Raw genomic sequence first — 26325 nt, 5'->3', positions numbered from 1 at the left:
GAAACCCAAGCAATGTTTGTTGTTTCAACAAACATGTTGACAAAACAAACACAAAGTTTGTGTTTATAGCACGATCTAAAAATCAACATACATCATAAATTTTATGCCAATGATGAGTCTGAAATGATAGCAACATGATATTTCAAAACTATGGCTGAGCTGCGCCGTGCAGTTTGCACAATGCACATTCTGCTTGTGAGTACCCACTTGGATGCTAGCTTTCACCAATAATTGATATTAGAGAGGCGCAGGTTTGTAATTCATAGAAAAAAAACCATGAATCTAGTTTCATCCTCATTCTTGGGAAAGGCACTCTATTCTTGGGTGCATCTCACTGAATCCTAGGAATCGGTTTAGTGCTGAATTTGTGGCTCCAAGTAATACGTTATGCTGTTCAGCCATTTCTCTGTACTTAATCCTGATTAAATTTTTGAATTTGTGTAGCGGGCATGGTACAATTCAGAGTTTTTTTGTTCGAATGATCCTTTTTTTTCTTCTTCTTCTTTTTTTTCATGAGTTTATGGTCTTGCAGTCCATTTTAGGGCTAGTGACACTGTATACCACTGACCGGTCGATCTCATAACGAAACACAGGCGCACATGACAACCCCAAACCCCCATGGCCGGATTTACTTACTTGCCGCCCTCTTCTCATTCATTTTGAAACATCAATAAAAACCATCAAGTGAACGTGCCGGAGGGAGAAGGGTGCATAAGACGCGTTATCACTCGTGTTGGACACATTTTTTGCGTAAGCTCTGTCAACACTACTAGCAAAAGTTCACGGAACTTCGCGCGAAAGTTCAGTTCCGTAAACCTATCTCTGTGGGGACAAGGCCTTTCATTTGTAAGAAATAAACTAAAAAATTAAGAAAGAACAAACATAAATGTGGTTTAATAATTTTAACTTCCGCCGCCTGACCACACTGTGTCTGGCGCAATGCGTGAAGTATTCATGTAGTCTTGTAGGCACTGTGCGTTTCACGCCGCGCCGACCGCTGTTGACCGTACTGTGTTTGACGCAATGCGTGAAGTATTCATGCAGTCTCATAGGCGCTAATATGTGTTACATGCCGACCGCCGCGTCGAGGGCTCCTCCTTTTCATCTCAAGTCCTTGTCATCATTTCTCTTTGCGCCACGCCGCTCCAGGCCAAATTACGTGTTTGGTTTCTCTCTTAACTCAACTAATTAAAGGTGCGCAGTCTTTTGTATCACCGAAATACGACAAAATTAGAAATTAATGAACTCTCAGGAAATGAAAGATTTTGTCACCTTTTCTTGTTTGTAATTTTTTTTCGAATCCGATTTTTTTGTACCATGCATTTAAAAAAATTGCAAAATTTTCCGCCCCCTAATTTTGCCGGCATGGGCCGCGGCCCATGTGGCCACCATCTTAATCCGGCCCTGCAAATCCCGCGCGTAAAAATTATGTTAAGCTGCGGACTAACTGCCTCTCATAAATTTGAAAAAAAATTAGAGCGCTCATAAAAGTTATAGAAGAGTCAGTTTTCAAAATTTGACGGTAAATTGTGAAGGGCTTATTTTTTTCTCATTGTCCCTCGAATTTGCTTGAATTTGTGTCACGCGACTTTCCTGGAAAGACTGTCGTATGATGACTTAAGAGAATGAGTCACGACAAAAAGTCTATTGTCCTACGATCTCTGATTGGCTGGCGATGATGGAGTTTCAGCTCATCATGTTGCATGTCAGTGCAAAAAAACCTCCGAAATGATCTCTTTTTGTAATGTCAAACATTTGGCAACGCTGGCCTTTATCATCATAACAAACAAACCTAACCTACCCTTGAATTTACAGTGAGTGATTTGCTTGTTAAGAATACGTGTGCCTTGCTGCGTTATTTTAACAAGTATCACTGCCTTTCAATTATTTTTCCATTTCTCCAGAATTTTATTCACTTTTCTATTTCGAATGTGCGTGAAATAAGTCTCAATTTTCCACCATGGCTCAATTTCCTCCCTGCCCTCCTTCGCTCCAGAGCGTACAACACTATTTGAAGATAGCATGCGAACATGATGAAAGGGATGCTGTTATTAGTTATTGGTGTAAGTACAGACTTTGGGACCGTGTCCAAGCTTAGATTTGAGCAGCTATTGAATTTCAATACTTACTATTTTTAGAAATGTTAAGGTTTAAAAGTCAGTATTTCCGAAGCAGTCACTGATATCGGAAAGAATTTGTACAAGGGTATTTTACAGAAACTCTCATTCTTGAGGAACATTTCTTCTCTGTTTACTCTTATCCAAGGTGAATTAGCTGCAGGACTTTCAAATATTAATTACCTGCAGCCCAATTATTAGGTAAGCCCTCCTCGATAAAGTTTGTTTTGCATTTACAGCAATTGACAAATAGTTATCTCCTTAACTTCAAGATCAATGCTGTTCACAAGATCATAGTTCTAGGTTTTATAATGATAGAATAATGACAAAAGGGTTTTTTTTTTTTTTTTTTTAATGCACTAAGAAACTAGTTTGATAGTGTTTAATCATGATCTGTAAAAGGCATAGACTTATAACATCATTTAGACCGCGCATTAGGATATTTTGGGGAGACCATAGGCAACCTGGCATTATAGGCATGTAGTATCATCCAGCCTTCTCATGGTCCCTGGTTCAGCTACACTGCCAGCAGCCTTGAGTGCTGTTGAATTTCTGCGAACGCAAACCATCCTGGGAGGGGCTCGGGCAAAACAGATGAGCGGCCGCACTCCCACAATAGGCGTCCCATGGCACTACATGTATACCAGGCTATATCAAATCTTTGAGGACGCGTCTTTACCCCCATAGCTGTCTCGCCTCTCCCGCCTAAAGTTGGGCCTAGTGCTTGGTCTAGATTGGGTCTTAAGTCTATGGTGACAAAGAATCTATCTAGAAACAATGGCAGCTGGCTTAGTTGACAGGAGCTTTTAAACTAATATTCCTTCTATATGCTTATCCATCATACATGATTGTAGCAATTTAACAACCATTAACGAACTAAATTGTATGAAGGTATTTGAATATTAATATGTTTTTTTAAAATTTTCAGGTCGCTATTATGCTTTAAATTGCGCCATGAAAATTGACAAAAGTTCAAATGAGGCGAAGCAACTTTTATTTGCACTCATGGACTGGCTGGAAAAAGAAAAGAAAAAGCTCTCTACCAATGAAGCAATAACCAATGACGTTGCTGCACACGCCCATATTGAAAACTATGCTATGAAGTTATTTACATGGGCTGACAGTATGGACCGTGCTTCGAATTTCAACAAGTAAATACATCATTTCTCAAACTTTTTTACACTTAATTTCTTCTTTCTGTATTAATCACTGTAGTGTTCATTGAAGTAGTTTCCATGTCCTATGCAACATGTAAAATTATCAAGAGATACCAAGACATTAATGTATAGACACAGTATTGTTTATTTCAGTGCGAATAGTCGCTGTTTTTGTCCCAGTCTAGCATCTGGCTAGCAGCTTTGTATGTAATTTTATCTACCTAAATCAAATAGTCAAAATAATGCATTTTAAAATATTGATTCCATTGAAAATTAAATGAAGGAATCTGCCTGACCATTTTTGTCCAATCCCCCTAGAAAAACTCTCCTCTAATATTAAACCTATTTTAACTTATTTTTGCAAAAGAAATCCATCTAGGTACTCTAGGCGATTTAAGAAAGAATGTATCCGTTTTAAAGATAGATCTGGAGCTGCTCCAGGGCTAATTTTTTACCCAAAGGCTACAACAGTCAGAGTACGAAGTGGTGAAGAATATGACTCAATCCGGAGTAGATAGACTTATTCTGTGTAATGTGGCTTAATGTGAGAATTAGATTATGGGAAAGAAGTCCATCTACAGGAGAGTTAAAAACCCCAAAATTACCTCCGACTTTTAAAGAAGCCTTGTGTGGTTTTTGCAAGTGCTTTCTATTTCCCGATCTTCTAGAGCTTGTCGTTCTTTCCAACTTTGTACAATCCCAATCCATCATATGTAAACAGTCCCACACTACTCCACATTTGTCTTTTTTCAAATCTCTACATGTAGATATACTTCTTTTGTTTTGAGTTTGTCTGTTTTATCCAGTTAATCAACAGCTCTGTCTCAAGCATTTCTTGACGTCCCCAGTTGAAAACTTAAAAATGTATTTGTCTCCAAATTTTCGATACCAATAATCATGGGAATCGCTCCAAATTTGAAAAGCCACGAAATTCTATAACCGCATAACTTTTTTCCTTAATTTTCTTTCTTACATTTTTAACAGAAACACGGTCAAAGCATTTTATACATCTGGTATGCTTATGGACGTCCTCACTGAATTTGGTGAGCTCTCTGATGAAATCACCCAAAATCGCAAGTATGCAAAGTGGAAGGCAGCCTATATCCATAATTGTTTGAAGGTATGCATCGATATTTAGGTTTATATATACATTATCAGTGGTGCATTTTTTTTCATAACTACTGGAAAAAACCCCCGACAAACAGCATTTTATTTTGGGAGAAAGAAGTAAAATAATAATTAATTCCAGGCAAGGAGTCGCAGTAGCTAACAATGTTCAGCATTATAATACTTGATAACAGGAACGTGAATAGTAGAACCTCAAGTTTTAAGTCTGTCATGTTTTATTGTGTTTTTTCATGAGGAATTTGCCATCGATAAATCATAAACATCATACGCCTTTGTTTCGTAATTTTAAATATATAAAGAGAAAAGAAAATGCCATTGATCTTGATTGAGTTCATGCTCCAAGATTGAGTAAAACCAAGGCTGGTTTGCAAATTGGATAATCTGAAGACTAGGAGCATTCTTAAAGTAAAATACATTTTTTTCAGAATGGGGAGACTCCAGTCCCGGGTCCAATGCCTGGTAATGAAGAGGGTTTGGATATCCCATCGAATTCTGACAATATTCCAGCATCATCAGGGTCTGGGCCAAGTCAACCAACACCTCCAACTCCTAATAACACGCCGAATGTTGCAGGCAAGTATCCCTCTCTGCATGTTTCAGTTGTTCTCTTTCTACAAGAAACGTGTCCAGCATCGTAGACTTACAAGTTTCATCTCATATATCATCAAATAAGGGTGTTAAAAAGCATAATCAAGACGTCCTTAGTATGATAAATCACTAATAAACAGTTTTTGCATCTCAGTTAGTGAGTGTTCACTGTATCTTTAAAGTCTTGGCTCCACTGGCAGTTTTTGAATGATTTGTTGCAGCGCTGAGTCGCTGAGTTTTTACAACCGATGATTCAGTCACCAGCCTCCTCTTTGAAATTAAAATAGAATAGAGCTTGACACTAAGATAAATAATTTGAAATTAATCTTGGACTCAAGTATTTATTCAGAGCAGCTTTCTACATGATAAAAATATCTCAAAACCTGATTCATGTGTAAAGCTCTACAGTCTTGTGACTTACAAGTCGCAAAATTTTTGTTCAACTTGTCTGCAAAATATAGTACTTAAATGTTTGGTAATACTGTAATGTTATAAACTGTAGTGTTTTAGAGTCCAATAGTTTCAAAGAGCCACAAACATTTATTTTAAGAATTAGGAATGTTTTCAATTTTTGCTAAAATGCCTTTTTTCCTAAAGTTACAAGCCAGGAGGCACTAATATTCAGTCGTGCTTTCATAACTTGTTACTTTTCATCAGTTTGATTTTTTCTCTAACCATAGAGGAGAAACAAGGTTAAAATTGGTAGCACTCTTCTATCAAAAATCCAGCTTTTTTTTTCATAAAACTGGATGTCCTTCAAGAAAGCACATATTTTATATTTTAGTCATCTGTGTTTCCACCACAAGATCTTATTTACTCTAAAGCAGTAAGCTAAATAGTATCTTTTATCAGCCACTTCTTTTAGTTCAAACTTAACTGAATCAGATTAGGTGACTCTTACAGAAATGCCTGCTGATCATGTTCCCTCTTTGATTCAAAATCTTTGCTGCCCCTAACTGGAGAATTATACATTTTAGTCTTTATCGATGATTCTCTATCAAAAGCTTTATTTTTTTACAGGATTTATGCCTCCTCCAGCTGCCTTTCCCTCTAGTGGGTTGAATTTCCCATCAAATCCAGAGAACAACCAAACTAAAATTACGCCTCCTAGTCCAAGTGTTAATGTAAATCCTAATTTTCCTGAGCCTGCCAATAGTGATGCATTCAAAGCTGCGCCCAGTAATTCCTCTGGTAAGTTTAATGTGATGAACAAATATTGAGTGAATGTTCGCTTTCTCCAGATAAAATTTTCAGTTAACGGTCCACCATACTTCTCAGGTTTTTCCAAGAGAAGAGAAACGGAGTTTTCTCATGATAATTATTTGAGTATATGTACTCAGATGCATTTGTATACAGTAAGAAATTGAAAACCAGGCTTGAATGAAAGAATGAATTCCTAAATCATCTGAGCTGAAAGTTACCTTAATATTAGTTCTACTAATATCCTCTAAATGGCAGATGTTGAAACATTTTTGCCCTCACTCTTGCACTTGCCTCTGAGCAAGTCCAGCTTGCTGCCTGGTGCAAAGGCAGGGTGGTAGTGCTCTACCAACTCATGTTCAAGAATTCAAGAGCTTTTAAAGTCAACGAATTCCACAATCGATGGTTTCAGTAAATAAAGAAAAAACCTGGTCATCTGAGATTCTCTATAAGATGTAGCATTGTCATGTAAATCAGGGCTTTATCGGTACATAGCTTTCTATGCACACAGTTAGATAATCAGACTTTTGACAATTATGCCGGGAGAGTTCAGATATCAAAACTGACTATTAATGCTACTAAATGCCCTGTAGGCTTGGTTTAATAATGTCGCAGTAATGTTGACATTATTGATGTCGTCAGATGATCTCCTGTAGCAATCTAAAAGCGGGTAAACTTATTCGGCATGAACTCTATGGTTGAATAAGCCAGTTTTTCTCAAAATTGTGTTTGTGTTCTTACATTATTTGGAAAATAATTAAATTAGATATTGGGAAGGGATCAGTTTAAGTGCTATATGGTCTTAGAGATTGACATTAAAATTTTTACAAACTAGAAAAAGTTAGTTAAATTGAAGGGATCAATCCAACACCGAAAGTTACAAAAGTAGTTATTGAACGGTACCATGACTTGCATGAAATTTGTTCAAAACAGTTGTTTATTATCAAGAAAGTTATCATTTATTGACCTAGTCACCATCTTTTTTTTAAGTTATGGTGAGGCACACTTTTAAATAATTCCTCATTTTGCCTGTTCCTCAATATTGAGGATTGTAAGCCATCATTAAAGCTAATTAATCCCCTCTTACTTGTCTACTTAGGAATGCAACTCAGTCCCGAAAAGACAGCTAAAGCACAGAAATATTGTAAGTGGGCATCAAGTGCGCTTAATTATGATGACATTCCAGAAGCTATTTCAAATTTACGTAAAGCGCTCCATCTTTTAGAGACTGGAAATGATTCATAGTTCTTTCAAAGCTGATTCTGTTCAAGCTTCGAGCTGTACACGGTGAACTCATCACAATTCTTCTCGATTGATTACCAGAAAAGTATCTGCAAAGTCTGCTAAGTATGTGGTAGTTATTTTTTTAATTATTTTTATGGTATACTAAATTAGCCTATAAGTTTTATTGTTATTTTATTTTATTTTAAGAAGCAAATACTCAGCTTGAGAATAATTATGTATTGTTTCACTTTTCATTTGTGGGTTGATACCATTGCGGCTTCTTTTACTGCTGATCATAAGCTGCCTAAAATTATGTCTTTAAAATTATCAGGCTATCTCAAAAGAACTAAAACTTATATTTTGCTTTCAAAATTAAGATAGCTTGCAAAAATACAGTATTCATTGCTCAGAATTCAAGTAGTTTTTCATTAATTGAAACTTATTTAAGCAAAAAATGACAGTTGAAAACCGAGAAAAATTACAGCTTCTGATAATTTCAACGAAAATGTTTTATGTCAATATTATCCAAAGTTCAAGAAATATATGTCTACTATTATATGGTCATGACTGAGAGCTGAACTGAAATTAGTCTATCCGATAATAATTGACTCATTAGTGGATGTTGAGTATGTCAATATCTAGTATTCTGCGCAGTAACATTATCTGACAGCATTTTTGAATCACTCTGGAATCACTTTTGCCTGTGACATTTTCATCAAAGTGCAGGAATTTTGAAATGCAGGCCACAAGCTGCATTCTACCTTTACTCCTGAGGCCAGATTCTCTCAAGATGTTTATAAAATTTCCTGCCTTCCTCAAATTTTTTGCTGAAATTTTCTAGATTTTTGGATAATAAATCATCACTTTTTGAATTTTTTCTATTTGCATCAAAAGCTTGCGTTTACAAAATTTTAGGTAATTGCTGTCGTGGATGTGAGAGTTATTCTCAGTAAATGCAATCTACCATCTGGTTGCAACAGAGATTAAATCAAGCAAATTCAGTCTTTTGGTACTCTGCTCTGAAACGGATTTTTGAACTTTTGAACCACAAAATTAATTGAGTATGTTCACTGGATTAAGAAATTATTGTAAAGTATAGGTTTTTTAAGATTTTATTAATTGAACACAATTGTGAAATGAATATAAATATTGAGATCAAGTGAATAATTTACTTGTAAAAAGATATGTACAAACAATGAAAGTGAGCCAAAACTGTCGGTATCAAACACCTAAAGAAAGTAATTCCTTATCAGAACACCAAAAAGATAAACAAAAAACAAAACAAAAACCAAGTACCCTTAAAAAATTATGTTACGTATGAAAGAAATTAAAAATAGTTGTGATGTCAATGAATTCAGTCTTGTTTTTGCGTTTTAACGTCTCCATTGCTTATATTTTCGTCTTGAGCTTTTCGTTTTAATTGGAAGTCTATAACCATTCGTCCAGTAAGCATGAAGAAAAACACCTGAAAAAACAAATCAGATACTTTGATAAATTACTGAATTAAAATTTCAAAGATAGCAGATTAAATTCCCTAATCCATCTACAGAGGGGTCATTCTATTGTCCTGATTAATTTTTACAATATTATACCTTACAAATTAGTATTTTTTCTTTTTGCATCCAAAGTATTCAGGAGATAGGTGTCCAAAATTGAGTAGAGTAAAGATTAGATAATTGCAGTCAAAAAGATGTCAAAAAAAATGTATTCTCTTATTGGAGATACGTTCAGCCAAAATGTGTGACCAAATTTTCATAGAATGGCTAAGAATTCTGATTTTCAAAAGGAAAGAAGTATTATTAAGAAGAATTTTAATGAGATAGAAACCCTCAAAAATTGTATTCTATAACTGAAATTTGTTGTTTGCTGTGATTGATCCAAGTTATAATTCTCAAAAATCTCGAATATTTAGATTGCGCAAATATTACATCAATTCTATGTGTCAAGTGAGTGTACATGTGCAACATCAGAACCTTAAAATAACTCTCCATCTGGTACATAACCTGAAAAACTTTGTTTGTGCCTGATCGTAATCAGAATTGAAAATGAACTTTTAAACTATTGGAGTGTTGGAAAACCTAAAAAAATATGAAATAAACGGCAACCTGGAAATGTCGGGGACTTTTGCTGTCAGTGTAATTAAGAGGAATGAAAAAGGAAGTGGAAGTTTTGTTTGAAGATCAGCTAATCCGAAAATTCTGAAGTCAGGGAAAAGTAAAAAAAGTAACGAAAGTTGAGGGCAATATGAGGAAATTATGAAACCCAGCTTATATAGCTGCAATACATTCTTTTCATTAAAATTACGTCTTGCTGGGTCCATAGATTATGTTCTGGATTATGTACTGAACCTAAGTTTACACTGCTTAACCCAAGAGGCAACTTTACTCTCCATTCTCTGCAAGATGCACAAGACCCATTAAAATTTTTTTGAGGGAGAGAAGGTGATTTTTAAACTACACCTCCTTTCAATACCAGAAATTATAATGGGTCTTAAATGAGGAATAAAATGCAGGTACAAAATGCCAAATCTAATCTGATATAGTTAAGTAATTACACTTTTCGCAAACTTCTTTTAGTCACATATAAAAAAAATGAATAAAAGAAATAAATGATGTAAACAGATTAATAGTCCATGAAGTAGATAATTACCAAGGCAGGTGCTATCCTCTCAAATTTGTCGTTGACCATGTAATGCGAATATACAGCCATAATCATTAAAAATACTAAAATTATGTTTGCCACTTGCTTCACTGTGTCTTTTGGAACTATGGCCATTGCTAAACCGCAAATCAGTTCCAGGCTTCCAATTACTCGGCGATACCACTTTGCTGGAATTTTGAAGTGAAACATTTCCGAAAAGGGGAACACTTTGGCATATTTTACATACTCCTTCCGCTGTAACAAAATGAAAATAAACTTTGATCAGAGGTTTTTTTCAGTATAAAACGAGGGCTTTTCACCAGCAAGCATTCATTTCTTTTTAGACATATTTGACTTAGACAATATACATAGATTGACAAGAGTTTTGCTGCTTTTAGTGATTCTGGAACTGGATTCCTACGTGTTTCTATTATTGACTCATTGGTCAGAAAGGTTAAATTTTTAGCATTTGAATCTAGATTTTGGATTTCAAAGGATCTCTTTCATTTTTCAAAATGTGTAACATGATAATTTGCATAAACGCAGCCTCGTTTCTCGAGAAGCTCGCAATAATTCGTAAAACACTTCATAAAATCTCAATTTTTCCCGCCTTCCGGTTAGCGAGAGTTACACCAATCGCGAACTGTTAGATCGCCCGCGCTCAACGCTGATTGGCCGTTGCACTTAACAAGCGGAGCAAGGCGGGAAATCTACGCAGGCGGTGAAAATTAATGCAGCATTTTCCCGTAATGCAGGATGCGAGTTGTGTGACCCTTCCTGAAATGATTTGTGCATAATTTGTAATCACGCAACTCCGTGTCTTGAGAACTTTCTGATAATTCCTGAAAAATCTCATAAAATTTCAATTTTTCCCGCCCTCCGACCAACGAGAGGTTCACCAATCGCATACTGTTAGTTCGCCCGCGCTTAACGCTGATTGGCCGTTGCACTCAGTGCTCATCGCAGTGAGCGGGAAATCGCTCAACGCTGATTGGCTGTTGCACTTAACAAGCGGAGCAAGGCGGGAAATCTACGCAGGCGGTGAAAATTAATGCAGCATTTTCCCGTAATGTAGGATGCGAGTTGTGTGACCCTTCCTGATATGATTTGTGCATAATTTGTAATCACGCAACTCCGTGTCTTGAGAACTTTCTGATAATTCCTGAAAAATCTCATAAAATTTCAATTTTTCCCGCCCTCCGACCAACGAGAGGTTCACCAATCGCATACTGTTAGTTCGCCCGCGCTTAACGCTGATTGGCCGTTGCACTCAGTGCTCATCGCAGTGAGCGGGAAATCGGAAACGCGTATTATTTGAAAAGGCGCCGTGGTCCGTAAACGCGCGTATACTCTGACAAAACGTTCATAAGAGGCGAAGAAGTCATTACGATGTGAGCCACCTCGTAGACGAGCACAAAATAAAAAATGAACAAATCGACAGTTTTCTAGCCAAATTGAAAAATACTTATTGACGATTAAATTATGAATTCAAAAAGTACATGAATTTGAAAAATAAGTTACGTAACGTTGTAATCAAAGTAGTGACCGAGAAATTGAAACTATAGTAAAGTTTCAATTCGACCAACCGTCACTTGACTCACTTGTCCCAATCGCAACTTGTTACCTACCTCAATTCATCAGCCAGTAGTTAATGGAATTGTGAAATTTTCGGCTTGGTAACGCTACTGCTCGACGAAATAATTATTCCTAAGCGTGCCACAATTTTATTTAAGTTTATAATAAAGAAATATAAAATCATGAAAGTAGGTAGCGCGAAGCGTTAGCGGACAGCGGACTGCGAACTGCGAAGCGGTCAAGGGGCGTAGCCCCCTATTTCATATAAATACTTTTCTCGTGGTAAGAGATAATGTATCTAAATTTGATTAAGAGTCACGGGAAAGGTTTTAATGAGCCTTACTTATATCGTGTTTGTTCACATCTCCCCAATTTGAAAATATCCATCTTTCTGCGACTTTTTAGGTATCTGGGTGATCAATCGATTGGCAGAAGGGGCATACTTACTTTTTCAAATTACGTTTTTGATTATCTTTTAAGTTCACTTTTTTTGCGGCTAGGATTGAATTAATGAAAGAGCAGGTGTGAACTGCGGCACCCTGACCTACTAAGAAGCAAGGTTTTGTTTTTCGGCACCCGTGACTTTCCGGAAGGAAGTAACGGAAGCGAAGCTGAAACCTTGCTTTCAGTTTCCCGGTCCTCGAAGGGCGACGGTGAGGACAGGTCCCGGAACGGTAACACTCTCGTGAAGTGTCTGGGTGACGTCAATTCGTGTTTGTCTCATTGCTCGCGCCAAAACCACGAGGGACATCAGATCGGTGATGAGAGGTCGAGGTATTATTCACATAGCAGAGCAAATGCAGAGCTTAAACCCCCCGTAAGTCCAGTGAAAGTTCTCTGATTGGCTCTAGCTTAATTACCCGCCGGTTTCAGGTTACTCTTTATTGATATGCAGGCCAACAAAATTGGGCCTCTTGGTACAGCAAGTATAAATAAAGCCAATGACAGCTAGAAAATACCGCGCGCACCTTTATACGAGCTCTGTGCACTTTGTCGGTCGAGGCGGATGCAGGAATTTGACAACGTCGGATGCCCTCCATTTAAATCTATGTTAAATAATCGATTCTTGTCGGAGCACCTGCTGGCCCCTCCAAGAATCGATACATTTCCAATGGTTTAAATGGAGGAAAACACTGTTGCCAATTTGCTAGATCCACCAATGTTGCATGTCGGTCCAAGTCGAGTGACGTCCAAACCAAAGTTGTACCTATATATCGGAGGGGAAATAAACGGCGAAATATAATTAGCATGACCTACAGGTGGTGGTGTTACGTTTAACCCGGAAAGTAGCGATAGCTTGTCGAAAATGTTACTTCATTCGCCACCCCTCCCCTCCCCCGCCCCCAGCACCTAACGTAAAAATTATCAAAGCGCTAGAAGAGTTTGAGTGATGACTACCTGCTCAATGTATGCCATCCTTCGGCGATGGCTAAAAATGCACCGAGACCGAGATGTATTATTAGGGTGTTATTATCATAGGCACCAAAGCAAATTAAGCAAGGAAAAGCGACAAAATGGTGTAAAATGATCTGATCGATTTGCGATGGAGCCCTTTTAATTGACGCATCGAATGACGGAAAATTTACAGCCACATTTTAATCAACGACCTGAGCCAAGCCTCTGGCTGTGAACTGTTGCCAAGGGCAGAATGCCAAGGTTGCCCGAAAACCCGGTAAGATGTGCCTCTACACAAATAGATAGTGGCAAGGTTTTGTTTAGATTGCTAACCTCAATTTGCACCGTTTAGATTCCCTCACTCACCACTCGTCGGAAAACCCGAGCTTTTTATTTTGCTCGTGAAAGTTCTTTGGTCTTTTATCGCCTGTTCCCGTCGTGTCGGAGAGGGCTCGTAAGCACTTGCCCATGTTCGTACACTGTCGTGACGCCCCCCCCCCCCCCCCTCCCGCCGGCATCAGCGTCTACGCATGTTGCGAATATTCCAGTCAGAAATATTAATTTTTATTTATTTAATCGGGTTAGACTTGACCGTCCAAGTAATGCCAAAACATGACCCGGGGGGGGGGGGGGGGGGGGGAGCCGCTCAAACCAGGAGTCTGTAGATCCTTTGGCCTTCTGTTTATGCTTTGGCCCCTAAATTTACAAATCGAGACTAATTTCCCACGCAAAATCGACGTAATTAAAGTACATGCAGCCAAAAAGACTCGGAGTTCAGAGAAAGGGAGGTTTACTCCTTGAATGGACATCAGCAGGATTTTTCCAACGAGAACCAATATAGCAATAATAATCTGACCCTTGTCCCCGGCAATTTGACTTTTTTTACCTGACTGCAATGCAGTTCAAGAGCTTGAAGTTGTTAAATTGGACGTATTTCTATTAAACGGAACTAAGCGCCAATTTGAGTTCCTTTTGAGGAATTTAGAATCCCGGATAGCGCGCTCTGTCAAACGGACCTAAGCGCCATGGAAAAGCATTGCGAGTATAGGACGGAATAAGCCGGACGCCCGATTCCACCGTCCTGCTCATCAAATTTTATAGTTAAGGCGAATCATCGTTCCCTTCGGCCAAGTCCTCAAGCATAAATCGAAAAAGTGGGATGGTCGCAGTCTGCGTCCCTCAAATTTTGCAAGCTACATTTTCAGGTCAAGGTTGAACGTTTTAAGTCCCTGAAAGCTTTTAAAGTTCGCAAAAAATTGTGTTTACGTCTAATGGCTTCAGCCGGAGGGCGAGAGGGAGGGTGGGCGTTTGGGAGTCTTCACTCGAAAACTTTTGAAAATTCGGAGCCTGAAAACCCCAGTTTTAGCGGAAGTATGACATATGTATTACCTACGTAGGACCCAAAGAAGTACCTAGTGATTTTACTTACACGTTTTACATTATTTCCGGACAAGAAATAATCAAATGCCTTGTGGGCCCCCCACAAACCTTGATCCGGTACCACTGGTCTGCTACCTCTCCCAATGCTGAGGCTTTGCCCGCATGACAAGCGTACCTACCTATTGAATTTTTCGCTTCTACTATATCGTGATAGTAAAAAACTTTCTGTCTAATCCACCCTACTTGATATATAGGTATGTGTTTGCTGAAAGCAGTACACAATTTTATGAATCTTCTCTGTACGCTCAGCCAAAAAATAACTGCGCTGCTGCACCTTGCAATTTTATCGGTATCGGCGGTGAAACTGCAAAAATGTACCTCGATTTGCGACGCGCGCTGCAGACTTCCTGTCTTAATTTACTCGTATTTAAAAATAAAAAAAAATTGCTTTTTCCTAAAAAATAATTTTTTCCCCGTGTACGATGAAATAGTAAATAATTCAAGTCATAGGGTTGGTTTGATCTCCGTTGATAAAATCAAACGGGAGCGGAGATTTTGAAACATTGCGAACGAAGCGTTCGCTTTTATAGTTTCACCGTCGACGTATTTGTCGTCACCAAAGAGAAACGTTTTGCCGATTGTAAATTGTCGCAATTTTTTGTTATAATCACGTGTCGAAGATTTGATACGTTCAGTTCTCTCAGAGTTTTCAACCAGTAGTTGTTTTGTTGAAATCCAAAAAAGGAAGGAGGAGAGGATTATTGCATTTCATTGATTAAAAACCACAAAATAGCGATGCCTTTTCCTGTAGTACCTATCTTGCCTAGCAGATGCGACGTGACGTAACATGACAACGATAATCGTGGATGCAACTATTCATGTTCAACGGATGGCCCAGTTGCATAACTCGAAAAATGAAGGCGTTCTAGTGTGTTTTCCTTGTCCCGTCAAATGCTTGTAGCTTGTAGCATGTTGCTTGATGCGGGCAGTGTTTGCGTATAATACAAGTCATGTATTGTCACATTTTTATCGACGTTAAATCAAATTTAGATCTGAAGTTTTTTTCTAGCCAAAATTGTTCCAGAAGTGTAAGTGAAACGACAAAAAATTAGATTTAAAAAATCCTCGATCAGTAAGTGAAGGTTTTGAAACCGGCAAAATCATCAAAGGGATAAATACTATTTACAATTTTTTATGTATGTGCAGGTAAAGCGCATTCATGCATTTTTTCATATTTTATTTTAAAACCGTAAGCCTCATAAGTTGGTGTTACGAGCTCGTATTTTGAGTGCATGCACCATGGATTGAAGATTACCGTCACAATAATCCAAATTCTATGGATTTTTACATCAGAAACGAACAAGTAACTACACAGATTCATACCGGAAGAGTGGAAGAAGAAAATTAAAATTCCACCTCCGTCTTAATATTCCTTCAAGAAAAAAAAAAAAAAAAAAAAAAAAAAAAAAAAAAAAAACCCACATTTAAGCGCATTCATGCATTTTTTCATATTTTATTTTGAAACCGTAAGCCGCATCAGTTGGTGTTACGAGCTCGTATTTTGCGTGCACGCACCATGGATTGAAGATCACCGTCACAATAATCCAAATTCTATGGATTTTTACATCAGAAACGAACAAGTAACTACACAGATTCATACCGGAAGAGTGGAAGAAGAAAATTAAAATTCCACCTCCGCCTCAATATTCCTTTTAAAAAAAAAAAACCCCCACATTAAAGCGCATGCATGCATTTTTTCATATTTTATTTTTTAACCCTAAGCCTCATCAGTAGGCGTCACGAGCTCGCATTTTGCGTGCACGCACCATGGATTGAAGATCACCGTCACAATCTATACATGAAAGGAGCTTTGACCGCCGGAGTTCATTGATTTTTGAGGCGGGCTTTTCGCCGGGAAGGTGGCTGTCGGTTGGGAGAGTAGGAGGATAAGGACTTACCAGATCTTTATGGAGCTCCTTGCTGATGAAGGAAGTCAACTTCATGGTGCCGATGAAGACGAAAAATATCCCTAAGAGTATGGACAAGCTTTTAAGCACAACCGACCCCATAATTGACGCACAACCGTACCCGCTTCTCGGCAGTCGGCACAACGCTCTCGTTCGTAGCGTTTAGAGGGGTTGGGGTCTCCGCCGCCAGCGCGTGCCTGCGCGCGCCGCAGCTTCTAGATGCCCCTGCGCCAGCGCACGGCGCGCTTTGCGATAAATCGATTGGACTGATATTCGAACCCATGGAAAAGGATCGATAGATAGCGTGCGCGCAACGGACACCTTAGTAATCGATTCTACACCATAGCTTCGAGTGGGGAACTATCGATAATCGATCATTCACCCCGATCCCTCGGAATTCCGCTCTCCGCGTTGCCGAGTTCATGAGTCCCTTTTCCTCCTTTTTATGGACCCAGGGCCAACGAAAGGTGTTGGCGGTGCTGCCATGCTAAGGAAAAACGCCGCATCCTAATCAGCATTTTTCAGCGGAAAATCGCGATGTTTTGAAATTAAGTCGCGACTTTTTCACGCACGATTTTTTGGCGATGATCAACATCATCATCGTCTGAGCGATTATCCTCAATTCTACCGCGCCAAATAAACTGCAAAAAAAAAAAAAAAAAAAAAAAAAAAAAAAAAAAGAGCGAGAGAGAGAAAGAGAAAAAAATCTTGCCGCAATTTTATCTCCATAAAATCGCGTTCAATGACACTTATCTTAATTTATCACGATTTTTTGTTCGGTGGTTTTGCAATAAGTCGACGACGACCAAATCGCGATACATTCTCCGATTAAATCGCAACTTATCGAGATCACTGTTACTTTGGATAAGCCTTCTTCGAAACTCTTTTTACCGAACACGAATTTACGGGGGAATTTTTGAATATTTTTCTTCCGACTTTTTCGGAGAATTTTGCTCGTATCTAATCTAAGGTGTCTGAAAATTTCAAGGAAAAATATTCATAACATTCTTCTATTGTGTATATTTTTAGAGGAAATTTGGCAACATTCAAATGCTCTTTCGGCGTTTTTTCTCAGCACGGCAGATGTTGGAACTTGCACATTGTCGCGAGGTCCCACGGGCGCCCTTCCTGAGTTCTCTTTAAGTTTAAGCAGCTCCCATTTTTCTATTAAAAAGGAAAACAAATTGGAAGGTTTCTCGCACTCAACGAATAAAAAGCCTTAGGTACATTAGATTTGAAGGGGCTAGAATTTTGAAAAATGTCCAAGAGAGGACCCTCATACCGTCACCTTAATGCCGGCCAAAGTATCACAAGTGCCATGCGACGTTTCAAAATTTCCGGCACCATTTTAATTCTTTGCAGAGAAATTTTTGGTTGAATCTGTTTGAAAATTTCACTGAATTTTATCGGCACCATAGATAGAAAAGCCAGGAAAATTTTCAGACAGCTTTCGTTGAAAAATTTCTTGGTAAAAAAATACAATGGTGACGGAAATTTTGAAACGTCGCATGGCGTTTTGTGATACTTGGGCCGAAAGGTGATGAAATATACTTTTCCTACCCCCCTCTCTCCTATGATGCGTACGTAACAAGTAAGCGCCGAATGACGTTTCGCCCACACTTCTGTTCCCTATGCCGGCCGTCACAAATACAAGTCCCCTCCATATTATACCCGCATTACATATATACGTAGAAACATTTAGGTAGGAGGACACATACACATCCAACACTTCTACATTCGACTTAGTAGTGAAGAAATATCGGGTTTTTATGTTGAATATAATTTGAATTCATTTTGTGAGAAGGAACTACGTAAGTTCTATTTTATAGGGTCATTTCAGGAACAACGTATAGCTATTAATTTTCCTATGCAGAGAGGTACTATTCTCCTTCTTCCTTCCCCTGCCCCTCTCCTTTTTCCTGCCTTTTCTTCTTTTTCCTCTCCTTTTTTTCTTTTCTCTTTATTTTCCCTTTCTTTCTTCCCTCTCCCTCCTACTCTTTTTTCTCTTCGACCATCTTATTCTTATTTGACTTCTATTTCCCCCTTTTCTTCTTTTCCCTCCTTCCGCTTTCTCTCTCCCGTTGCCTTCCTCTCCTCATTCTGTACGTTTTACTCTTCTTCTTCCTATTCCCATTCTCCCTCCTCTTCTCCCAGTTTAATATTCCCAATGCAGATAAGTGCTTTTGTGGATAAGTCATAGCAATATAAGTCCCTATACTCGCAAAATATTGGTGGGCCAATTCTAATTTCGCGTAATCACGGAATTATCGAAGTCTGCTTGAAGAAAATCGGGCATTTAAACTACTTAAATTACTTACTTTCTTTTATAATCAAAGAATGTTTCTCTCCGCGTGCCAAATTTTCTGTGAGAACTTCACGAGTTTCGTTGTCACAGTGGGAGGTGAAATTTTGCCAAACTAATTTATGTTCATTTGTCGCAGGAATTATTAGAACCACTTGCGCTTCGTACGGCACTTTGCACTAAAGGTGTAAATAAGGTTGCAAAAAGGTGTAAATAAGATAAATACACCCCGGTAGCATTTTTCAACAGAAATCGCGATATTTAGAGATTACGTTGCGATTTCTCGGCGATGAAATCGCCGAGGTCATAAACATCTCAGCGATTTTCCTCAGTGCTTGTCGCAATTTTATCTGCAAAAACGACATTTTACCTCCCGATTCTTGTTTATGGTAATATTGCGATAGACCGCCATTGATGAAATAGGTGCAATTTTATTGCAAATTTTTGCGATGAAATCGCAATTTTTTATTCGATAATATTATGCAATTAATCGACGTTGATAAAATCGCGATACGTTTACTGATCGAATCGCAACTTATCGCGATCACTGCTACTTGGGTCTTAGTCCGGTCAAATTACCTCAAAAAAAGAGAATCTGGGAAAATCAATAGAAGGTTTCTTTGCGGAAACATGTTACAATCGGCCACCCCTGGTAAAAATTGGCAGTAGAATCTGTGTTCCAAAATACCATAAACCTACAGCCGGCTGTAAGATTTCCAATGGCTTCTATAGCCGGCAACACAATTTCTCATAGCCTTTTATAGCCGATGGCGACGAAGCAACAGCCTGGCGATGAAGTGTATGCTAAACGTTACTAATTACGGATGCTAGGACTTAGTGAGTTCTTGGACTACCGCTCTCTTTTTGGGCCGTAGTATCTTGATTTATTTTGCGAGGAAAGCTCCGTACTTTTGAAGGGTGCCTGCCATTCCGAATATGTTGGAACGCCTTCAATTTCGTATGATACTGTGCAATACCTCTGGTGTGAAATAGTTGCTTCAAGCGCCGTGGTACGCTGCGGCGCGGCGCGGCGGGCGGGCAGCCAGCGCGGAACGCGCATTGGCGCCTACAAACCTAACAGGGATACTTCACGCATTACGCAATGCGTGAGGTATTCCTGTTAGGTTTGTAGGCGCCAGTGCGCTGCCGCGCCGCTCCGCTTTGTGTTAGGCTCTAATATGTATTTAATCTCGTGGAGTCAGCGTTTTTCAACTCATGACATTGAAATGTTTGCACACTCTGTATGGATTATTCTCATTTTAATGATGAAAAAAAATATGTAGTAAAGGAAAATATAATGTGCGTTTTGTAAATATTTAAGGTGATTCCATACAAACTTAAGGATTTACAAAGCACACGAATTTCTACACAATTTCTTATAGCCTTTTATAGCCAATGACGAAAAAGCAACAGCCAGGCGATAAAGTGTAAAGCCCGGCGATAGGAACAATAGCCCGGCTGTATAATTTTGTATCGCTTCGTGTAGCCCGGCCTTATGATTTTTTCCACTTTCTACAGCCAGCTAGGTATATGATTTTTTATCGCCTTCTTCAGTCGGCTATAAGAACTCCTATGGTATTTTGAAACGCAGCTCCTATCACCAATTTTTACCAGGGACCCGAACAACATAACAAAAGTTTACCGGAATCGGCTGTCCGCTAAAGCCACCATATTGAAAATTGGCGGGCCGGAGGGAGGGAGGGGGGATCGCCGTCGGCGACCAGTTTTTCGCTTATACCTAAAAAACAATCAATCCTACGGGAGAATGCCATCGGATTTTTTACATAGAGTACAAACTTTCTCTGTCGCCGTAACAGACAACACATTTTTCGGTCATATTTTTAGTAGAAATGATAAACACTCGAATTTTTTCGCATTAATCTTTAAAGGGTTACGCATTATAACGCTTTATAATAATTTATTGCTCTACTCTCAATTAATATCATGGAAATTTCGAAAATGTGCTGTCTGTTACGCGGTTAAAAGTCAGCGTAACAGACGGCACATTTTAGGCCGCCATTCATGAATCAAAATTGAAATGTAGAGCGATACATATTTGAACAGCGTTATACGTAACCCTAAGTAGATTAATGCAAATAAAAATTCGAGTATGACTATCATCACTACTGAAAATATGACCGAAAAATGTGTTGTCTGTTACGGCGACATAACTATTCCAGTTATCGTGAAACTACCCTTTCGCGTCAAATCACGGCCGGTTCACACACGCGCAGCTGAGCCCATAAAACAATGATTCACACATTCACATCACATTCGCATCATCTGATCACTTGTCGTGCATGATGGTTGAGATTACAAAAGGGAGGGAAATTACAAAGTATTCACTCTCTCTATAACGAGAACTCAATTGGATCGACCGATTTCCCCGCCATAGAGAGGTTCTTGTTTTAACGATAGTCGCGATAGAAGAAGACGGCACGAGCTTCGACATCAGTGACTCAGTAGACTATGAGTAAGATAGGTACTATTCGGTGTAAAATCGCTGCGGCCCCTCGCTCCTAGGATTGCAGGCTTGGGAATTCGAAATATGAAAAACGGACCTTGATGTTCGATTTTTTTGCTTAAATCAACTCATAACATAATCCCAAGCACTTTTGATAGAATGACTTTTTTCCATAAATTACACCATTCCCAAGAAAATCGATGATAAAACTCGTCGTACCGACCTACGTCATAAAAAAAAGTCCAAGCTGCCCGAAATGCAAACACCTCCTTTTTTTTCTCTATTCTGTAGTGTACGCACAATACGTCAAGTATGCCTATATCGACGGTGAAACTACCAAACCACGTATCTCGTTTGCGGTGTTTAAAAATCTACGCTCACATTTTATTTTTTTGAAGTTGACCAAATCAATATCATTCCTTGAAATTTTCACGGAATTTTCTCCGCACAAAGAGGAAAAATCACAGAAATTTTCAAGACTGGATGTTAAGTAGTTTTTCATTTAAAAAATAAAGTATGACCGGAAGTCTGCGACGTCACAAACCGAGATACGTGGTTTGGTAGTTTCACCGTCGATATACAGTCCTGTAGGCTCTAATATGCTTTTCCCGCCGACCGCAGCGACGGCACTGTTTTAGGCGCAAAGCGTGAAGTATTCCTGCAGTCTTTTAGGCGCTCATATGCTTTTTACGAGGACCGGCTGCCGCACTGTTTGGCGAGATTAGAAACGAGTGAATTTTCTCCCATGAAAAAGAGACCTACGTCGGGGGAAAATTTTGCCGTAGGTAAAGAGTTAGCGTTTATTTTGCCAGTAAAGAATTGCACCGAAGAGTTTGAAAAAGGAAATAAGGGCCAATTTGCGGAAACAAGTCAATACATTCAAGTTCTCACCCAAGAATGCAAAACTACGTACACTTCTTGAAAAATTGGGAAATCGTGAGGAGGAGGAGGCTAGTTACGAACCCGAGTTGTAAATAGCTTTGATTTCTTCGCCGACGCAGCAACGCGCCACTCAGAATGCATTATTGATAAATTGTATCATGGTTTTTATTCTGATTAGCCGCGTACTGAGACGGATATTGGATACAATGTGAATGAAGAGTTAAGATAAGTAATTTATGTAGGTGATACATTCCTCAGGAAAAAAATAAAAGCATTTAAGGACTCTGGAAAAAAAAAAAAAAAAACAGATAACAGATAACTAAGTAAAATGTAGGTATAGGGTTTACAGGGTTTACCGGAGGGTTTGTGGTTTGCCAGCTCGGTTTTTATTTTTCACGGGGCTTTGGCTCAACGATTTTTTTCAAAGTTAAATGGATTGCGAGATTTCAACGGGAAAGTTCTGCGAGCGATTCTTTTTTAGCCAACAGAGCGTAAGTTATTAAGTTTCATTTTAATTTGGTACTAGGCAACTTGGCAACGCTGACTGCAACATAAACATAAACAAATATCAAATGACACGAGTTAGGTTAGGTTACGACTAAGGGCAAACCGAAATAATAGTAAATAGTCTCAGCTTAGCGCTCGCTCAGCCTCAGCCCAGTTTAGTTATTGATGTGCTATAGTTCATAGTACTTTACGTAGCACCTTTCATTCATCCTTTCATTTATTCCATGGTCATACAATGCATGGTGGTGTGAATTTATCACTAAGTATCTCCGTGATCAGTTTGTGAGAAGGTCTATGTTTCAATCTTGCTATTGTGGACTTTGTTTTTGCAGGTAAAATCTTTGCTCTAATCCTGGGGCCATTTGTTTAGTTTTGCTCGAATACCTAGACTTACAATCCCTCAGTCTGCCTTCGCTACCTCTGCATTTTTAGTCTCAAGTTCTAGTTCTCGCTCTCCATGTAGATGTAATTTCATACAGTTTGGACGCATTGTGTAATTGGAAGTAGGTACTTTCAGCTGCGGATTTCCGTCAACAACATAAAGAACTCTTAGTATCAAAATGAAAAGGAAGAAGAAAGCAACTGTGCATTCTTCTCAAGTTTCAGGAACAGTTGCCAAACAAGATCCTGTAGCCAGGGAGGAAGATATCCCCAAAGTTGTCTCGGACGTTTTACTTGAACTTCTTGGTGCGGTGTCTGGAGGTACCTCCGAATGTGTGTCGGAAAGTCTTCCAAATCCATGCTTTCCATTAGTTTCTGAAGGAATGTCTTCAGCCACACCTAAAGCTTTATCTTACCTTGTTTCGAAGGCATGCAATTCTGCATCTTTTTCAGAAAGCAAAAGTGTTCAAGGAACAATTTTTAACCATGATGCTTCGCCAGATGTATCTGGGGCCAAACCGAAATCTGTATCGCCAACGAAAGAAGCCACCCTCGAAAACACCAGAAAATCAAGAAAAACTCATGAATCAAGAAAGGAAGAAACTCAAAACAGTTCAAATGGACTTGATCTAGATTTTGTCTCAGGAAGAAAAAAAAAATTTCGTAAATCAAATAAAAATGCCATTTTTGTAACAGATGATGGTTGGGATACTGGAACTAGTGACAATATCATGGCATACTCAGGGTATCTCCAAAATTTGCAAGCAGATCAGCTCACTTTTGCAAGGCATGTAATGAGTTGTCTCCGGGAGAATGAAGTATTCCACTATTTCCTCTCAGGTCCGCCTGGGAGTGGCAAAAGTCACACTGTCAAAATTCTCGCTCAGTTGGTAAACAGCCTTTTCAAAGATGCATCTGGGTTATCCTCGGTGTTAGTTATGGCGCCCACCGTCAAAACTGCCTCTATAGTAAATGGAATAACTTTAGAAGAAGGTTTAGCAATTCCAATGTTGTGTTATGAATTTCCTACTTTACCCAAGTTACCAGCCTGCACTGTGGAATTTTTACATTCTCAACTGAAATCAGTTAAACTTATAATTATTGATGAAATTTCCAGTGTCGGTGAATGCCTTATCGCTCACATCAATGCTCGTCTAAAACAGATTTTCAAAAAATCCAACATCTTTGCAAATTTACCTGTACTTCTAGTGGGCGACTTGAATCAAGTGCCCGCTAAAAATGATTCTCCCATCTACAAGAACGAATCTTTGTGGAAAAATTTCAGGTTTTATGAACTTAAGACAATTTTCAGGCATGCAGATGACCCTGTTTTCTCCCGCATCTTAATCAACTTCAGCAAAGGGAAGCTCACAGAGGATGATTTAGAGATCCTTAATCAAAGAAATTTTGAAATTGCAGAAAGTTTAATATGCCCTTGTCTTCGTAATTTTTATATATTCTGTGATGCAGATCAGGTAAACTGTTTCAATGACCACTCATTAAGCAACCTGGATGGATGTAAATATCTATCTGTGGCTGAAGACCATTTATCAGGGCCAGTGAAATCTGAAAATACCGACAAAATGATAGAATGTCTCAAAAGTAAACCATTATTTGATATTGAGGGACTTCCACATTTGCTAGTACTAAAAGAATCTGCCAAGTACATGATTTCTCATGACATAGATAAAACTGCTGGCCTTGGAGCAGGTGTGATTGGGATCATAAAGAATATCATAATGGAAGATAACAAAGTTGAAAAAATTGTTTTTGAACTTGAAGACCGTATTGCTTTGCCTTGGGCGAAGAAAAAAACTTGTGCACCCTTCAAGTCAAAGGGAATAGTCATCACAAAAATGACTTGTATTTTACGTCATAATTTCTGTCACAACTTAAATTATGAGAGACGACAGTTTCCTTTGATACCAGCTGAAGGAGTTCAGATTGATGACATCCGTGGCCGCACTGCCAATTGTATATGTATTCCTATTCATGTCTCTGCTGAAATGAGAGGCAAAATTCTTTACACGGCCTTAAGTCGCGTGAAAACCCTAAAAGATCTCCATTTCATTGGTTGCATCACTGAAGCCTACTCCATCCAGGATAAGGAACTAGAAGCACAATTCATTCAACTTCATAAAAATGCTCTTTTACTCTCATCAGAAGTCCATCATAGAAAAGGAGAGGTGACAGTTTGCTATCAAAATTTAAATTTCTGTAATTCAAGTAAATCTACACATTTTGAAATCTTTCAAACCTTAATGCGAAATGACTTTGATAATTTTTACAGTAAACATGATTTTCTTATTTTTCATGGATATTTTGGCACGGAAGAAATGTTATTACTGGTGGAAGAAAGTCAAAAGCATGGATTTGCTTCTGAGGTTATTTTAAAGCGTAAGGACCGAATAACTTGGTGGGAACCTCACTCACATTCTAAGAAGTATAAAAAAAACTCTAAGAAGTGTAAAAAAAAAATAGAGACTGACGTGTTCATACCCAAAACTGATACGATCATACTCCTATGTAAAGCAAGACCCTTATTGGTCTGGAGACATTGCAGAGTAGCTGAAAGCGCATTAGGATTAGTAAAAAGTGGTTCCATCTACATTCTTTTTGGAGAAACCCAACATACGAATATTTGGCGCTATCCACTCAAGGACTTAATTTCTCGCTACAGAATCAATGAACATAAGTTAATTGTCATTGGTGGTTTCAAGCCCACTTTTATGTCAAGTAATAAGCCAAAACCAAAGCATATACTGTCAGTAAAAGGACCTCGATTTTACGATTTTAACTCAGTCTTTACAACTTTCAAAACTTATAAAGTAAATCTTCATTGTATGCCCATGTTCCATAAGTTTCACTGGCCCTTATGCATGAAAGTGCCCTCTGTGTAGTTCTAATTTCATCTTTGCTCACATACTACCATTCACGATACTGAGCAATTAGAATATAGCACCAGTATGCAGTGCCTATGCACCCAATAACTCATTATACCTAATGATCCCAATTTTCTCAAACTCTGTAGCTTGTAATTGAAGTAACAGTGGTAATACAAGACCACATATCTTAAATTTTATTGTTGACCCTTTTATTCCAGAAACTCGAAGGGATCATGGTTTTCAGTCGCTTGTCCCAACGGATAAATAGATAAATAATACGAACAGATAAATAAGAGCAGATAAATTGAAAATGTATTTGACTCTATACAGTGAATATCTCTTTCATGAGAAGAAAAAAAATCAAATGATGCAATGATTGGTTCCATGATTTGTTTCTTGGTGCAATGTTCCTATTTTTGTAAATTTTAGGTGTAACTTGACTTGTAACTTTGATCTCTTATTCTAAAAAAATTTGTTTTGCTGTGTAGAGTATAAGCACTCCCAATTATCTAAACATTATCATCATGTTTTTA

At 38.5% G+C, this 26325-nt stretch overlaps 2 protein-coding genes across 2 annotated transcripts; one reads left to right on the top strand and one right to left on the bottom strand.

Annotated features, from left to right (window-relative positions):
* Window positions 1–1782: 1782 nt before the first annotated feature.
* Vta1 (vesicle trafficking 1) lies at window positions 1783–8767 on the top strand. Its single transcript, XM_019040628.2, has 6 exons — window positions 1783–2063; window positions 3046–3268; window positions 4259–4394; window positions 4828–4975; window positions 6011–6181; window positions 7290–8767. Exons 1-6 carry the CDS (start codon window positions 1961–1963, stop codon window positions 7433–7435), a joined length of 927 nt encoding a protein of 308 aa, XP_018896173.2. The 5' UTR covers window positions 1783–1960; the 3' UTR covers window positions 7436–8767.
* On the bottom strand, window positions 8564–16538 carry LOC109029925 (novel acetylcholine receptor chaperone). Its single transcript, XM_019040629.2, has 3 exons — window positions 16363–16538; window positions 10064–10309; window positions 8564–8879 (listed from the first exon to the last, which is right to left on the bottom strand). Exons 1-3 carry the CDS (start codon window positions 16471–16473, stop codon window positions 8769–8771), a joined length of 468 nt encoding a protein of 155 aa, XP_018896174.1. The 5' UTR covers window positions 16474–16538; the 3' UTR covers window positions 8564–8768.
* Between the last annotated feature and the right edge of the window lie 9787 nt (window positions 16539–26325).

The sequence above is a fragment of the Bemisia tabaci genome, chromosome 3 (assembly GCF_918797505.1).
Source record: "Bemisia tabaci chromosome 3, PGI_BMITA_v3".
NCBI classification, from domain to species: Eukaryota; Metazoa; Arthropoda; class Insecta; order Hemiptera; family Aleyrodidae; genus Bemisia; species Bemisia tabaci.
The sequence above is the reverse complement of the archived record's forward strand: the minus strand, read 5'-3'. Positions and strand labels throughout refer to the sequence as shown.

What these genes read in the sequence shown, in the direction of transcription:
- LOC109029925 (XM_019040629.2), bottom strand. Translation starts at nt 16,473, where the DNA reads ATGGGGTCGGTTGTGCTTAAAAGCTTGTCCATACTCTTAGGGATATTT. An exon ending in AGGAGCTCCATAAAGATCTG is followed by an intron (nt 10,310 to 16,362) that starts GTAAGTCCTTAT and finishes ATTTTGTTACAG; the next exon opens with CGGAAGGAGTATGTAAAATA. An exon ending in AGAGGATAGCACCTGCCTTG is followed by an intron (nt 8,880 to 10,063) that starts GTAATTATCTAC and finishes TTGTTTTTTCAG; the next exon opens with GTGTTTTTCTTCATGCTTAC.
- Vta1 (XM_019040628.2), top strand. Translation starts at nt 1,961, where the DNA reads ATGGCTCAATTTCCTCCCTGCCCTCCTTCGCTCCAGAGCGTACAACAC. An exon ending in TAACACGCCGAATGTTGCAG is followed by an intron (nt 4,976 to 6,010) that starts GCAAGTATCCCT and finishes ATTTTTTTACAG; the next exon opens with GATTTATGCCTCCTCCAGCT. An exon ending in TGCGCCCAGTAATTCCTCTG is followed by an intron (nt 6,182 to 7,289) that starts GTAAGTTTAATG and finishes TTGTCTACTTAG; the next exon opens with GAATGCAACTCAGTCCCGAA.